General features: G+C 34.8%; 1 protein-coding gene across 3 annotated transcripts; it reads left to right on the plus strand.

Annotated features, from left to right (window-relative positions):
• The first annotated feature begins 356 nt into the window (after positions 1–356).
• Positions 357–5,924, plus strand: LOC141707392 (P-loop NTPase domain-containing protein LPA1 homolog 2). 3 transcript variants are annotated; one of them, XM_074510531.1, is made up of 8 exons: positions 357–678; positions 755–927; positions 2,060–2,394; positions 2,691–2,772; positions 3,413–3,823; positions 3,904–4,644; positions 4,746–4,856; positions 5,253–5,924. In XM_074510531.1, the coding sequence occupies exons 2-8, from the start codon at positions 772–774 to the stop codon at positions 5,604–5,606; spliced, it is 2,190 nt and encodes a 729-aa protein (XP_074366632.1). In that variant the 5' UTR covers positions 357–678; positions 755–771; the 3' UTR covers positions 5,607–5,924. The 3 variants fall into 3 exon arrangements, with proteins under 3 accessions (XP_074366632.1, XP_074366631.1, XP_074366633.1); XM_074510530.1 differs by having other exon boundaries at positions 768–927; XM_074510532.1 differs by lacking the exons at positions 357–678; positions 755–927; positions 2,691–2,772 and having other exon boundaries at positions 2,256–2,394.
• Positions 5,925–14,714: the final 8,790 nt, after the last annotated feature.

The following is a 14,714-nucleotide window of genomic DNA, read 5'->3' on the forward strand; positions in this document are numbered from 1 at the left end:
TTATTTAATAAATATTTAATTATAAAAATATATTAATTACTCCCGAAAAGAATTGGCCTCATCAAACAACGATTCTTAGGTTTCTCCCTGTTTACGTTTGGGGCGATGCTTTGATAAAAAGAAACAAATAAAAACTACGCGGTGAATGTTTCAATATTTTTTTCATTAGGCAGGAATTGACGCGGTCAGCCAAAAATAGGATAATAATAAAATAAAAAAGTAAGAAGCATATAGAGTTTTAATCCGAATCTAACAATCGAAATAGAATAAGAATATACACCCATTATACATTTTTCCATAATTCACGCCCGAAACACCTATAAATACCCACGCCCGTAAAACACAACACTAACGATACATATAACATTATTTTATTATAAGCAAAAGGGATAGAGAGTCGAGAGAGAGAGAGACACATAGAGAGAGTTGTCCGTATTTGCATCACAGAGAGAGACAAACACACAGAGAGAGCGAGCGAGCGAGCGCAGTGACTCGTGGAGGTACAGAAGAGTAGATGCGTGTATTATTATTGACACTCATCAAAAAATGTCGTCGAGATCGCGTTGGAAATCGCGTCACCTTCTTCTCTTAGCCTTTTCTTCTTCTAATTATAAACCCTAACATCCTCTCTCTTCACATCAAACACATCCTCAATTATTCCCCACCCCCCCCCTCTCCGTAAGTGTTTTTAATTGAGCATTGTGTTTTTTCTTGATCTATTCTTTTTTTTACTCAATGTTGTTTTAATCAACAGTTTGTGTGTTCAGAAAAATGGCGGAAGTGAGCAAGGTGCTGTATATAGTGGTTGTAAGTGATGACGGAGGAGGAAAAGAGTCGGTGTTGTCGTCGTCGTCGTTTCGATACACAAGGCCTGTTCTTCAGAGTACTTTTCAGCTTATGGGCTGCAAAGCTAGACATGCTTTTAAGGTCCATTACTACTCTAATTGTCTCTGTTTTATATTTTTAGTTTAATTGTGTTGTTTTTGTTTACATATTACTGTTTGCTTTATATTAAAGAATATAGCTGAGATTCGAGTGAACAATTGATTGATGTGACTGTTTCTTGTAATTAGTTTAATTAGGCTTTCATTTTGTTTTTAGTTAGTGGTTTATGGATTTTTTTTGGTAAATTTAGGGAGGTTGGAGGAAATTTGTGGTATAATAATTAAGAATCGCCACCACCACATCCACAATTTAAGTGGCAGAGTATATGAGATTGGTGGTATTTTACCTACGGATTTAGTGTGCTTGGGGGTAACTGAATGTTTTTTTATATAATGTGATAAATTGGATATTTTGCTATCAGCAAGTGAATGTTTGTCAATCTGTTGTAGAATACCAGTGTCGTGAAAATCTACTCTTTTCGGCTTTCCTTTTGCTCATTCGTTTTCTTTTGATGTGGGCAGTGCAGTTTTTTTCTTGTTACTTCCTATTATCCAGTGCTTATACATAATTTGAGGACCCTATTTTGGATTAAATTGTCGGATTTGTAGCAGTCTATTGATAATATGGGCAACTCTTCATCCTTTGTATTTAGTATAAGTTTTAATTAATAAGTAATTTGTATTAATGATTGTGAGTTACACTTAACCAGGTGAATCTAAATTCATACACCAAGTCCTATAAGTAAATTTTAGACATTTTAGACTGCCAAAAAGATTTAAGGTTTACTTAAATGTAAAAAGATATTAGAAAATACATTTCTTTGTTTTTATTAATGTACTCGTAATCATTCTGTCTGCATTTTCCAACCTTTGCCTTACTATGTCTCTAATGTTAATAAATAGATTCTTACATAAATGGACAATTGCAATAATTATCCTATATTATGAATTTTAACTTTTTAAGTGATAGTAGGCTAGTAGTATATTCTTCTCTTCAGTTAAAATGTAACCATTAAAGTATATATTGCACGGGGACTATTATTTTAGTTGTGTCATGCTGAATTCTATTACTTCACATCTGGAAATTATTGTATCTTTGTCTCTGATTGCATGTTTTCATATAATTGTAGATCAGTTATCTGTTACACTGAAGCTGTTTTCTTGGCTTTGATCAGATTAGCAAGAGGGTGTTTGAATTGGTGCGAAATGATTGTTCTGGTGATGCTTTTGTTTCGGACGGTCAAGTAATAGCAGGGCAAGAATCTTCGAAAGTACACCCTGTGAAAGAAAATAACTGTGATACTGCACAGTTTCCAGATAAAGCAAGTTGCAACAACTTTCTGGTTTCAAGCACTGAAACTGAACAAAAGAGCAAACCTTTCGATTTGTACAAGAGACGCACTACAGCAATTGTTAAAAGAAAAACTTTCCTTGATGTTTCTTGCAAGGCTCTAGCGGAGTACAAGTATGTGTCTCCCAACCAGAGGGCGGATTTGGTATTAGCATGCAGGTAGATTCTTGCATAGTGTATATATATTTTTTTAACGTGACTACGCAATGTATACTTGTCATGTGCAGGGAAGATTCCCTCTGTTGTACATTTCATGCAATTTATAGACCTAATCATTCCCTTCTCAGCTAAAAGTAAAGTCCACATGACTAAAACATTTGATATTTATGCTTATTAACATGATGGGGGTATTTAAGACTGAAATGTTAACCATTTACTGATATTAACCAACCTGCTACTCCGCTCTCTCCCTATCAGCTGAATTGTGTCAATAAATAGAAACTTACTTTTTTCAGAATTCGGGAGCGGAAGGAATCAGTTACTGTGTTATTGTGCGGCACTAGTGGCTGTGGCAAGTCTACCTTGTCTTCTTTACTGGTATTCATCTTATTTCTGTTGATTTCTTCCATGGAACTGCTAAATATTCTAAGTCGATGGTATACATGTGAAGGCTATCTCTAATAATCTGTCTTATGTTTTCTGATCATTTATTTATTATTTTACAATTCTAGCGGTACATAAAACTGTGTTATCTTCTAATTCCTCATTATGTTGTTTATTAAAAGATGTGTAGATCACATCCATTCCAGTGGTAAGCCTAGTACTTGTATGTTAAGGAGATAAAGCAATGTGTATTGATGTAATGAGATGCAAGTGGATCACATAAGCTAATAAAGTGTATAAATTAAACTTTATAAGTTATAACAAAGCTTGGTCTATTGTAGACAAACCTATGTGACTAAACTTTGAAGGGGAAGTTCTGTACTACGTCAACGTGTGTCAAGAAGTAATTAATTTATATCTAAGAATCTAGCACTGATTAAGTATTTTGTATAAGTTTTACTTTTTTGTCTCTATAATTGATGCATTGTAGTCTTTCCTTCTGTATCTGTACTGATCATTTATTGAGTATCTTCATAGATACTCTTCTCATGCTCATAAATAATAAAATCTAGGCTGTCAATTGAAGTTTTAAAGTCATCTGTTTTAGTTGTTAAGCTTTAAATTCATTTTGCAGGGTAGTAGACTGGGCATAACAACTGTTATATCAACAGACTCAATTCGACATATGATGAGGAGTTTTGTTGATGAGAAGCAAAATCCCTTACTATGGGCTTCCACCTACCATGCTGGGGAATATTTAGATCGTGTGGCTGTTGGAGAAGCTAAGCTAAAAAAGAAGGCGAAGAAACTAGTCTCTCCCTCGCTATCAACGGGTGATGTATCTGATAGTTCCAACAGTGGAAAGACATCGCCAAAGGGAGGTTCAAGCACTGCCGAGTTGATCAGTCCAAAACAGATGGCTATTGAAGGATACAAGGCACAAAGTGAGATGGTGATTGATGGTCTCGATCGGTTGATCACAGGGTGGGAAGAGAGAAAAGAATCAGTAGTTGTTGAGGGCGTTCACTTGAGCCTAAATTTTGTGGTAAACATATGTACAGATGCATTTTATAGCAATATGGTTTCGTACCTTTGTAGTATTTAATTTTTTTATATTGTTTGCAGATGGGCCTTATGAAGAAACATCCTTCAATTATACCTTTCATGATATATATTACAAATGAGGACAAACACTTGGAACGGTTTGCTGTTCGTGCAAAGTACATGACACTTGATCCTGAAAAGAACAAGTATGTAAAATATATTCGGAATATTCGAACAATTCAAGAATATCTTTGCAACAGAGCCGACAAGCATTTGGTGCCGAAGATTAATAACACCAATGTTGATAAGAGTGTGGCAGCCATCCATGCAACGGTTTTCAGCTGCTTGCGGAGGCGTGAGGCAGGGGAGAAGTTTTACGATCCCGCCAGAAATACTGTTACTGTTATTGATGAGGAGTACAGGAATCAGTGTGTTGCTGACTCATTGAGCTCCAAAGGAATGTTTCAACTGATCCAGAGGCAAGGTTCGAGCAGGCATCTGATGGCCCTTTTAAACACCGACGGATCTGTCGCAAAGGCTTGGCCCGTGGTCTCTGTAGATGGCAATGGGGAGCCTATTTTTGGCCAAATGACTGAAGATGAGACTGGGAACCCTATGGACGGATTGTTTACTGTTGGTAAAGCTGAACCTGTCAATCTCCAGTTCGGCAATTTTGGGATCAGTGCCTGGGTCAGTGATACAGGTGGTACTAGTCATGCCAGCAGTCTTGATGAGTTCAAGGGTGATGGAACTGACAATGGCAGTAAATATTATTCTTCATGCTGTAGTTCACCAAGAATGTCTGATGGACCTTCCAAGGAGGTAAGTTTACCAAGAATATCTAATCGACCGCTCAAGAAGTTTCTAGTAATTGATGTTCTTTACTCTGTATTTGTTTTTAATTGCCCCTTCTCTGATTTCAGCGGAAGGAAGAACAATCTGTGGATGGAAGTGATGAAGAGATTGATGTACCACCTGAGTTGGACAGTGATGAGGATTTTAGTGATGATGATCTTAAACAGATTCAGGAAGAGGTATAAAACTAATGATTTGAGAAGAAATATACATTTTTTTGGCAAATATCAAGGTCAATTTGGTACACTTTTTGTCACTGTCTCTCATATATTTTTGATATTTTTTTTTGCTAAACTAGTTTATCTGTTGTCTCCTTTAATCGTGAATCCGTGATGGTACAATATTTTCTCACTTAGTAACAAAAGTAATTAAGGCGGGGGAACTAATATCATTCAAGTAACCAGGTCAGCTAGCATTATTTATCTTAGGTCAGAGTTATTTGTAGCTGGAAACAAAAAAATTACTGATATGTACTTAAGTAGTGGTGTGTGTTATCCCTTGCATTTGTGATATCTTCTGATGTGTTACGATGATGAATTTTTTTGCTAACTTTCGCTGCATGGTTTCCATTACAGATTGAGGGATCAGTGGATGAGGAATCTACAAAATCTGATGAGGAGTATTTGGATCTTGCGATGGAGGATATTCAAGAGAATGGTTACTGGTCGGACAATGATGAATCCTGCAAAGATGCACCTTTGCCTGTATTGGCTAAACAATCCAGTGATGGTTTAAGTACTGCAAAATACAAGGAAAATCTTGATCGGTTCTTAAGAACTAAAAGCGATTCTATGTCCGACTCTATCCGGAAAAAGGTGACATCTCCTGGGAAAGTCGGGATTAGAAGACGGTCTCATAGCATCTCAGCTGTTGGAAAGGTTGGCGCATTTTTTAATGGTCCTGATCTCCCAGCAGCTGCCCAAATATAACTATACAGTGCACAGTTCTGGTTTTAGTTTCAGCTATTAGCGAATTTCTCCCATGCCTAATTTGTTAGGCGCTATTGTGTTTTATGCTCCTTAGTTAATGTAGCAATGCAGAGCATAGGTCTGGCGTTTTTTCATAGTCTAGCTTTAAAGAGTTTTTGACATGCCTAATGTGTAGGTATGTGCTGCTTCTTGTACTCCTCAAATTTTAGCCAAATGATCAGAGCAATGTTTTACCGTATGTATTCTTGCATCCTCAAGAACCCTTAAACCCGGTTTCTGTATTTTAATAGTTTATTCTGTAATTGTTGTCTGGCTTTTCACTTGGTTATACATATAAAGTATGTGATTATTAGCCTACATGAAATGAACTGAAAAAAAAAATTGGATCTGCATTATTTTCGAGCATGTGCTGCTTATATATAGTGAAAGTTGGAATAAATAAATAAACATTTGTACCCCGGAAGTCGTAGAAGATCCCATTAAGTGGCTAATCCCATGCATATTGTCTGTCCTGGTTGAGCAAATAACCGATCCCGGGATAACCCTCCGGTACGGTTCCTCAGGGACAAATAGCCAATCTCGGGATAACCTTTATAATTTTACCGTGATCAACCGACTTTATTGAGAACAGATTATTATTTTAGGACAAAAAATTGATAGTGAGATCTCGTATCAACTTTTTCTTGAAAGGCGAACCAACTTATTGGTCTTATGGTATATCTCAGTATCGAGAATCATACCGGTGACTATTTATGATACCGTGCAATTTGTGCGATCAGATCATGAGATTTGCAGTTTCAATGGAATCTTTTATCTTGGACGGAGGAGAAATTACCAAACATCTAGCGTCTCCTCATACTCGGCGTCAATGAGGTTTTTATGTGACAACTTTATGCTAGCAAAAAAAATGTGTAGCTAAGAAGTACTCCCTCCGTCTCTAAAAACGTTTCCTCTTTGTGCTTGACATGTTTGCTAATGCACACTTTTGATCGTTAATAACTTTAATTTCGTATGAATATTAAATGTAAAAATTTCGCCGTATTAAAATACTCATAAACACGAATCCAACAAAATCACTCATGACTATATTTAAGCTTATAAATTAGGCATAAATTAATAATTTATCTCATGTCATGAACAATACCGACATATCATTTAGGAAATGTTTAAAGAGACAGAGGAAGTACAAATCTAAGGCCATTAATCAACAAAGGAAAAATGCAATATTGTGCTATTGACAAATTAAATTAAAGAGTAAATTACATATTGCAGATATTGGTACTTTGTTATCACTTATTTCAACAATTGCACTTTATATTCTATACAAGTTTAAACATTGCACTTTGCACCCTTTCCGTTAATTTTTGCTGTTACCGTTAAATATGTCAGGGGTAAAGAATTAATTTGAACATGTCTAATTGCACTTAAATCATTAAAGTTCAATACATTTTTCATTTAAACTTCTGAATATTTTTTTGTTTACAATTATGACATTTAACTATAAAAATTAAACATTTTAACCAATTTATTAAACATTAAGCTTTTTATTTAATTTTTTGACCCTCAAAACCATATTTTTTGAAAAATCGTATAAAACTAAAGTTCTAGATAATTGAACGATCTTTTCGAAATGATAAGACTCATCAAATTTGAAATTATAACGAATCAACAATTAAATAAAACATACACCCAACTAAAAATTATATAAAACAAACTTTTGTTTTTTTTAATTTCCTTCAAGAACCGTTTAATTTTATTAATTATTTCGAGAATAGTAAAAATGTTAAAAATTCGAATATGATACGAATTAAGTTTTTATGAATATTACACGTACTAACTTTTTGATAGTTATTCGAATAAAACTTTGATAATTTTTTATCTCTTAATAATATTTAAAAATAAAAAAACACAAAAGCTTTTTTCTTGTTTTTAGTTGCGTGTACGTTTTATTTAATTTCCGATTCGTTATAATTCCAAATTTGATGACAATTATCATTTTGAAAATATCTTTTAATTATCTAGAACTTTCATTTTTACGATTTTCCAAAAAATATGATTTGATGGGTCAAAAATTTAAATAAAAGGGTTCATTTTTAATAAATTGGTTAAAATGTTTAATTTTTATAGTTGAAAGTGAGAATTGTAAAAAAAAATTGTTCTAGGGTTTAAATGAAAAATGTGTAGAATTTTAATGATCAAAGTGCAATTAAACATTTTTAAAATAGTTCTTTATCCGTAACATATTTAACGGTGACGGCAAAAATTAATGGAAGGGGTGCAAAATGCAGCGCCTAAACTTGTAAGGGATACAAAGTGTAAGTGTTGAAATAAGTGGTACCAAAGTTTCAATTACCCAAATTAAAGGGATGCAATATGCAATTTACTCTAAATTAAATAACACCCTTTATATTTATGTTGAGCAAGAAAAAATAAACATATTCGGTACTGCTGCTCGGTAAAACATGTACAGGGAGTTTGTGTTGGCAAACAAACAGAAGAAACTATCTAATATGTAAACTGGAGACTACTGGTATATAACAGACTTTTTTCCTTCATCATCTTCCAACTGATTGTAGGCTGTCAATTTATAGTTCCAGCAGTGAGTTTGGTACATGAATAAGTAATAAAGATTATCTCATGGTCTTCCTAATTCACTGAACTAGACATCAATAATCATGTATGAACTTAATAACATACTAGATACATGAACCAGACCAATCAAGTTTAACTTTTAACACCCCCTCGTAAACTTGATCTCCTTTTGTAACTCCAATCCAAGCACGCAGCCTAACAAAATCTTCAAATTTCAGCGGCTTTGTGAAAATATCCGCAATCTGATCTTTTGTCTTGACATAGGTAAACTCCACTTCTTTCTTTTCAACACATTCTCTTATGTAATGATATCTAGTGTCGATATGTTTACTGCGATCATGAAAAACGGGATTATTCGCCAAAGCAATTGCAGACTTATTATCAACGTATATTGGCGTTGCTTCTTCTTGAGAAATGTGAATCATCTTTAGTAATCTTCTCAACCATATTAAGTGACAAACTGATGATGCAGCGGAAACATACTCAGCTTCACAAGTAGAGAGAGTCACTATAGGCTGTTTCTTTGAGCACCAGGTGAAGGCAGTGTCTCCCAGGAAGAATATAAACCCAGTGGTGCTCTTACGATCATCAACATCTCCTCCCCAATCGCTATCGCTATAGCCATAAAGTTTAAAATGTGTAGATGGAGAGTAACTCAGACCATATTCAAGAGTACTTTTGACGTAACGCAGTATCCTTTTCGCCATTTTCATGTGAGTAATAGTAGGTGCTTCCATATATCTACTAATCAGACCAACGCCATAAAGAATATCAGGCCGAGTGCACGTTAGATATCTGAGGCTTCCAACGAGACTTCGATAAAGAGATGGATCGATTCTGGTACTACCATCAAAGTTTGACAATTTAGTTCTACAAGAAATAGGAGTACTTGTTGGCTGACAATTATCCATCTTAAAATTTTTTAGAAGCTTCTCTGCATAACCTTTCTGGGAAACAAAAATCTGATTTCCTTTTTGTTGTATTTCCATTCCTAAATAGTATGACATGAGACCAAGGTCTGTCATTTCAAACTCCAGTGTCATTGCCCTTTTAAACTCTTCAATCAACTGCACATTATTTCCTGTGAATATCAAATCATCTACATACAAACATACTAACAGAAAACCTCCATTCTCATCATTTTTATTATAAAGAGCATGCTCATCTGGACACTTGATAAAACCATGATCTTGAAAATACTTATCAATTCGGCTATACCATGCACGAGGCGCTTGCTTCATCCCGTACAACGCCTTCTTTAACTTCAAAACTTTGTCTTCATGACCTTTAATAATGTATCCTTCAGGTTGTTGAATGTATACTTCCTCTTCGAGATAGCCATTTAAAAACGCTGACTTCACATCCATTTGAAATATATTCCACATGTTTTGGGGAGCCATAAAGATGATTAATCCTATTGTTTCCAAGCGTGCAACAGGGGCAAATACATCTTCATAATCAATTCCATGCTTCTGACTATATCCCTTGGCGACGAGTTTAACTTTATTTTTCTCCACGTCTCCTTGCGCATTCCTCTTCACTTTATACACCCACTTTGTGCCAATTGCCTTATGACCTTTAGGAAGTGTAGCGAGCTCCCATGTATCATTTCTTTTGATTGATTTAATTTCCTCATCCATTGCATGCTTCCAATATTTATTCATCTTTGCACTTTCAAAATTCAGTGGTTCTGTTTCAGCGAATAAACAGAAACAACTTGGATTATGATCGACATAGAAACTTGGATTATCAACCTCACTTGAATCTGCATAAATCTCAGAAAGTCTTTTTGTACGAACTAGTCCTTCAGAAGATTCATCATTACTAGATGATCGAGAGGCATTAGGTGAGTCAGGCGGTGTAGCTACATTTTCTCTTGCAACCGAATCTTCTTCGAGGAGAGGAAAAATCACAAATTCTTCTTCTTGAGAGATATCCCAGTTCCAGCAACTTTTTTCATCAAATTGAGCATCTCCACTAATAATAATTTTTTTAGTAACGGGATTATAAAACTTGTAACCTTTCGTGCCTGGATTGTAGCCAATGAAAACACACTTTTCACTTTTAGATTCGAGCTTTAATCTTTTTTCATCAGGAACATGTATATAGGCAATGCTTTCAAAGACACGCAAATGCGAGACAGTAGGCTTTTTACCACTCCAAGCTTGTTCGGGGGTCACACTCTGAACACTTTTTGATGTTGATAGATTTGACAAATATACTGCACATGATACTGCCTCCGCCCAGAATTCCTTTGGCATATTTTTGCTTTTAAGCATGCTACGTACCATGTTTAAAATGGTTCTGTTCTTGCGCCCCACAACATCATTTTGCTGCGGTGTTCGTGGAACTGTAAGGAAACGATAAATTCCATTATCTTTACAAAACTGATTGAATTCAGTGGATGTAAATTCTCCTCCTCGATCGGTTCTTAAAGTTTTGATGTAACAACCACTCTCTTTCTCTACAAGAGCTTTGAATTCCTTGAAGGCTCCAAAAGCTTGATCTTTTGACTGCAAAAATAAACCCTTGTCTTGCGAGAAAAATTATCAATAAAAAGCAAAAAATAATTTACTTTACCATATGATGAAGGTCTGATCAGTCCGCATATATCAGCATGAACATGTTCCAATTTCTTTGTTGCTCGAAATGTCGCCTTTTGTGGGAAGCTTCTTCTTACTTGTTTGCCGAAAAGACATCCTTCACACATATGATTAGGATGATTGATTCTGGGAAGACCATACACCATATTTGATGATAACTTTAGGCTTTCAAAATTAAGATGGACAAATCTCAAGTGCCATATCCATAAAGTGTCTTCAACACAAGTTTTCAAACATTTCGGATGATCAACCTCAATATTAAGCAAAAACATTCTATTTTTTGTCATTGAGACTTTTGCAATCAACAATTCAAATCATTTTTCAAAGTTAAATGATTCTCTTTCATGTGAATATCATAACCCATCTCAAGTAATTGTCCCAAACTCAATATATTTATCTTCAGATTAAGAACATAATAAACTTGAGAAATTAGAATATGATTTCCAGTTCTGGAACGAATAAGAACATCACCTTTTCCTCTAATTGGCGCTTTGGTGTCGTCTCCAAAAACAATATTTCATGTCACCATTTCATTAAAAGTTGAAAACAGCTCCTTATTTCCACTCATGTGATTTGCTGCTCCTGTGTCAAGATACCATACTTTTCTATCTTTTTCTTCTCTGGTTGCCATTAATAAAAGCAATTCTTCATCCTCCTTTGCTTCCACTTAATTAGCTTTCTCATCTTTTTTAATATTTGAGTTCCTACATTCATTGACATAATGACCATATTTTTGGCAAGCATAACATTGAATATTTGATTTGTCATACCTTCTGGCTCCACCTCTTTAGCAACCTGATTCCCACGTCCTCTTGAGTAGTTGAATGTCCTATCATTATTAAAAGTTTGGCTTTCGGTAGATCGGCCACGACCTCGACCAAAATTTCCACCTCTGCCTCGGCCTCTTCCTCGTCCACGATTTTGTACTCTTCTTTGGTATTGTTCCTGCTCTTTCATGTTATTTTCTCCATACGAGACATTAGTTTGAAGAGCGTGAGAATCTGGTTCTTCCATCTTTATTAATCTCTCTACATATGCTTGTAGAGATCCCATGAGTTGATCGACAAACATGGCTTCCGTATCATTTGCTTCTTCAATGGAGACTCCGACAAGCTGTAGCTTAGTGTTGAGAGATCTGATAATTTTATCATTAATACGTTCATCATCAATCTTTTCTCTGTAACGCTTCATTTGATTGACCACTGAGGATACTCTTATAAAATAGTCTTGGACTGATTCAGTTTCCTTCATATGTAATGCTTCAAATTCACCGCGTAGAGTTTGAAGACAGACCTTTTTTACTTTATCGATTCCCTTGAAATTGTTCTCCAATATTTCCCAGGCTTCTTTTTTCTTTGTTGCTACAACAATTTTCTCAAACATGGCTTCATCTAAGCCCATGTGAATGATGGAGAGAGCATGTTGATCTTTCTTCCGAATTTGCTGCAACACATTCTTTTGATTTTGATTCAAGGTGGCTTCATTCTCTGGTTCTTGAAAACCTTTGTCAACAGTCTCCCATACATCTTGTGAGCCCAACAATACTATCATGCATGCGAAGACACCAATGGCCATAGTTCTCCTTGGTAAGTTTAGGCACAACAAAAGGAAATGAGTTACTCATTTTTTCACAAGCTCTGATACCACTCTGTTGGCAAACAAACAGAAGAAACTATCTAATATGTAAACTGGAGACTACTGGTATATACCAGACTTTTTTCCGTCATCATCTTCCAACTGATTGTAGGTTGTCAATTTATAGTTCCAGCAGTGAATTTGGTACATGAATAAGTAATAATCATGTATAAACTTAATAACATACTAGATACATGAGCCAGACTAATCAAGTTTAACTTTTAACAGTTTGGATCCGTAAAAGTATGCTTAGGCAGTTCTTTCGCTGAGCACAACAGAATGAAGAAGAATTTGTATTTCGAGGACCAAAGTCATTATTAAAGTCACGTACAACCAACAATGCACTGTATGCAGAGTTATGCATCGGATACACATACACTTCTGCTCGATGAAACATGTACAGAGAGTTATATGTGCATCAGATGCACTTTTTGCTCGAAATATCATGAAGACATTGGTGTGTATAAAGCAATGGTCACATGAAATCAATATCTCCGTACACCAACATGAACATGGCGTGGTTTGTTATCTGCGCCCACCACCAGAAGTAGACAGGCTTGGCCTCGTTGCCTTCCACAGCTGCGACTGCAAGTAGGAAAATCAAAGGTCCCATACTCATCATTTCCTCCACAACTAATATATCCAGCTCAAGAAATTGATATTCTTGGTACAACAAGATCTCTCTTGATATGTAAGTGACCACTATAATCTATATTATTGTTGTACCTCCTTTTGTGCAGGCAGTGCTTTTAGGACCACCGATCGAGTTGTATAAACAATGTCTAGATTTTAATATATTTATTTTCTTCTGTTGGATTTTTATTAAGTAAACATGTCTTTTCTCTTGTTAAGTTATCAGCTCTTCCAACTTCAAAAGTTTAAAATTACACACTTTCTGAACTTGTAAATAAAATTTCGAAAAAGCTTCAGGTTATATACGATTAAAGAGGACTTACAGCTCCAATGTGTATCAAATCAAATTAAACTGATTATAAGAAAGATTAAAATATTTGTAGCTGACATTATTCGGTTGATGCTAGTTAGTGAAGTTTGCAGCTAACATACTAGTCAACAGACTATATTTAGTTCGAACCAGCGAATTTATTTATCTTTCACGAGTCATGACCATTGTTCTAGAACAATGTCGGTTGGATATGAGGTAAAAAACGACAGGTTTTGTCGGTCGGTAATATTCCGTTTTTCTTTCGTAAAGCATCAGGATAAACTGAACAAGCGCGATTACTAAAGACAATTAGAGCTACTTCTACTTATTTAAGGAAAATGAAAGAAATATTGAACTAATAAAATTAGTTCTGGCACCGCTGATCAATCTTCTTGTGAGCTACTTTAGCTGCAGGTTTCTTCAAATAGCTAGTCCTACTCCGCTCCATTTAATTAGCTAGTTGAATTGAAGAACTAAAATGAATTACATATGACCTCGTTTGTTTCGATATAACCCAACTATGTAACTTGAATTTTCTTGGAATCAAAAGTGATTACGGTGATATTGGAACTTAGTTACCACGTTTCACCATGGTCACCACAAATTACATAGGTATACAATACAAAAATATTAATTATTTACCAAATTTAACTACGTAACTTATAATTTTATAGTAATAAACCATGCAAACACAGGTTTTTTAATTATTTCGAAACTTGTAATTGTAACTTAATTACAGGGAAGTTAAAGTTTCTATGTAATCACGTAATTGACCAAACAAACGAGACTATATATATGGATGAAAAATTATATAGTGACGAAGGAGAGAAAGAAAAAATTAGTTGAACAAATAGGGAGATTGAGATCGTTTGAATCACGGAATTTAAATTTAGTAAATGAAAAGGAAAAGTAGAATGAGATAGTACAATAAAAATACTGTATCATAATCTCATTACAATTTTTTATTAACCGGTTCCAATGCTATGATCAAAACGATCCATTGTATATATGTATATGTTTAGGGTTTGTACAAAGTGTATAAAGTGTATAAGTAGATTGAATATATGGTATATTTTTTGTTTAATAAGAATTAGTTTATATTAATGTTATGGAATGTAAATACTTAAAATCTGAACTTTTGACTTGTAAGTTTGTGTATACTTTGTTGTAATGAAAGATACGGACACAAAAACTGACCGTAAATTAACCAAGAGGGACATCAAATGGTACGTGCACCTTTGTCTTTGATCTAAGTGAGCTCTGACAGATGTTCATATCACCATCAAGTCTAGTGTAGTACTGCAGAGCCTTAATTAATTCATGAAGAAAAAAAAA

The sequence above is a fragment of the Apium graveolens genome, chromosome 2 (genome assembly GCF_009905375.1).
Source record: "Apium graveolens cultivar Ventura chromosome 2, ASM990537v1, whole genome shotgun sequence".
In the NCBI taxonomy this organism is placed as follows: Eukaryota; Viridiplantae; Streptophyta; class Magnoliopsida; order Apiales; family Apiaceae; genus Apium; species Apium graveolens.

Coding starts and splice junctions, on each gene's coding strand:
- LOC141707392 (XM_074510531.1), top strand. CDS start 772: ATGGCGGAAGTGAGCAAGGTGCTGTATATAGTGGTTGTAAGTGATGAC. Junction 2,395..2,690: donor GATTTGGTATTAGCATGCAG/GTAGATTCTTGC, acceptor TACTTTTTTCAG/AATTCGGGAGCGGAAGGAAT. Junction 4,645..4,745: donor CTGATGGACCTTCCAAGGAG/GTAAGTTTACCA, acceptor CTCTGATTTCAG/CGGAAGGAAGAACAATCTGT.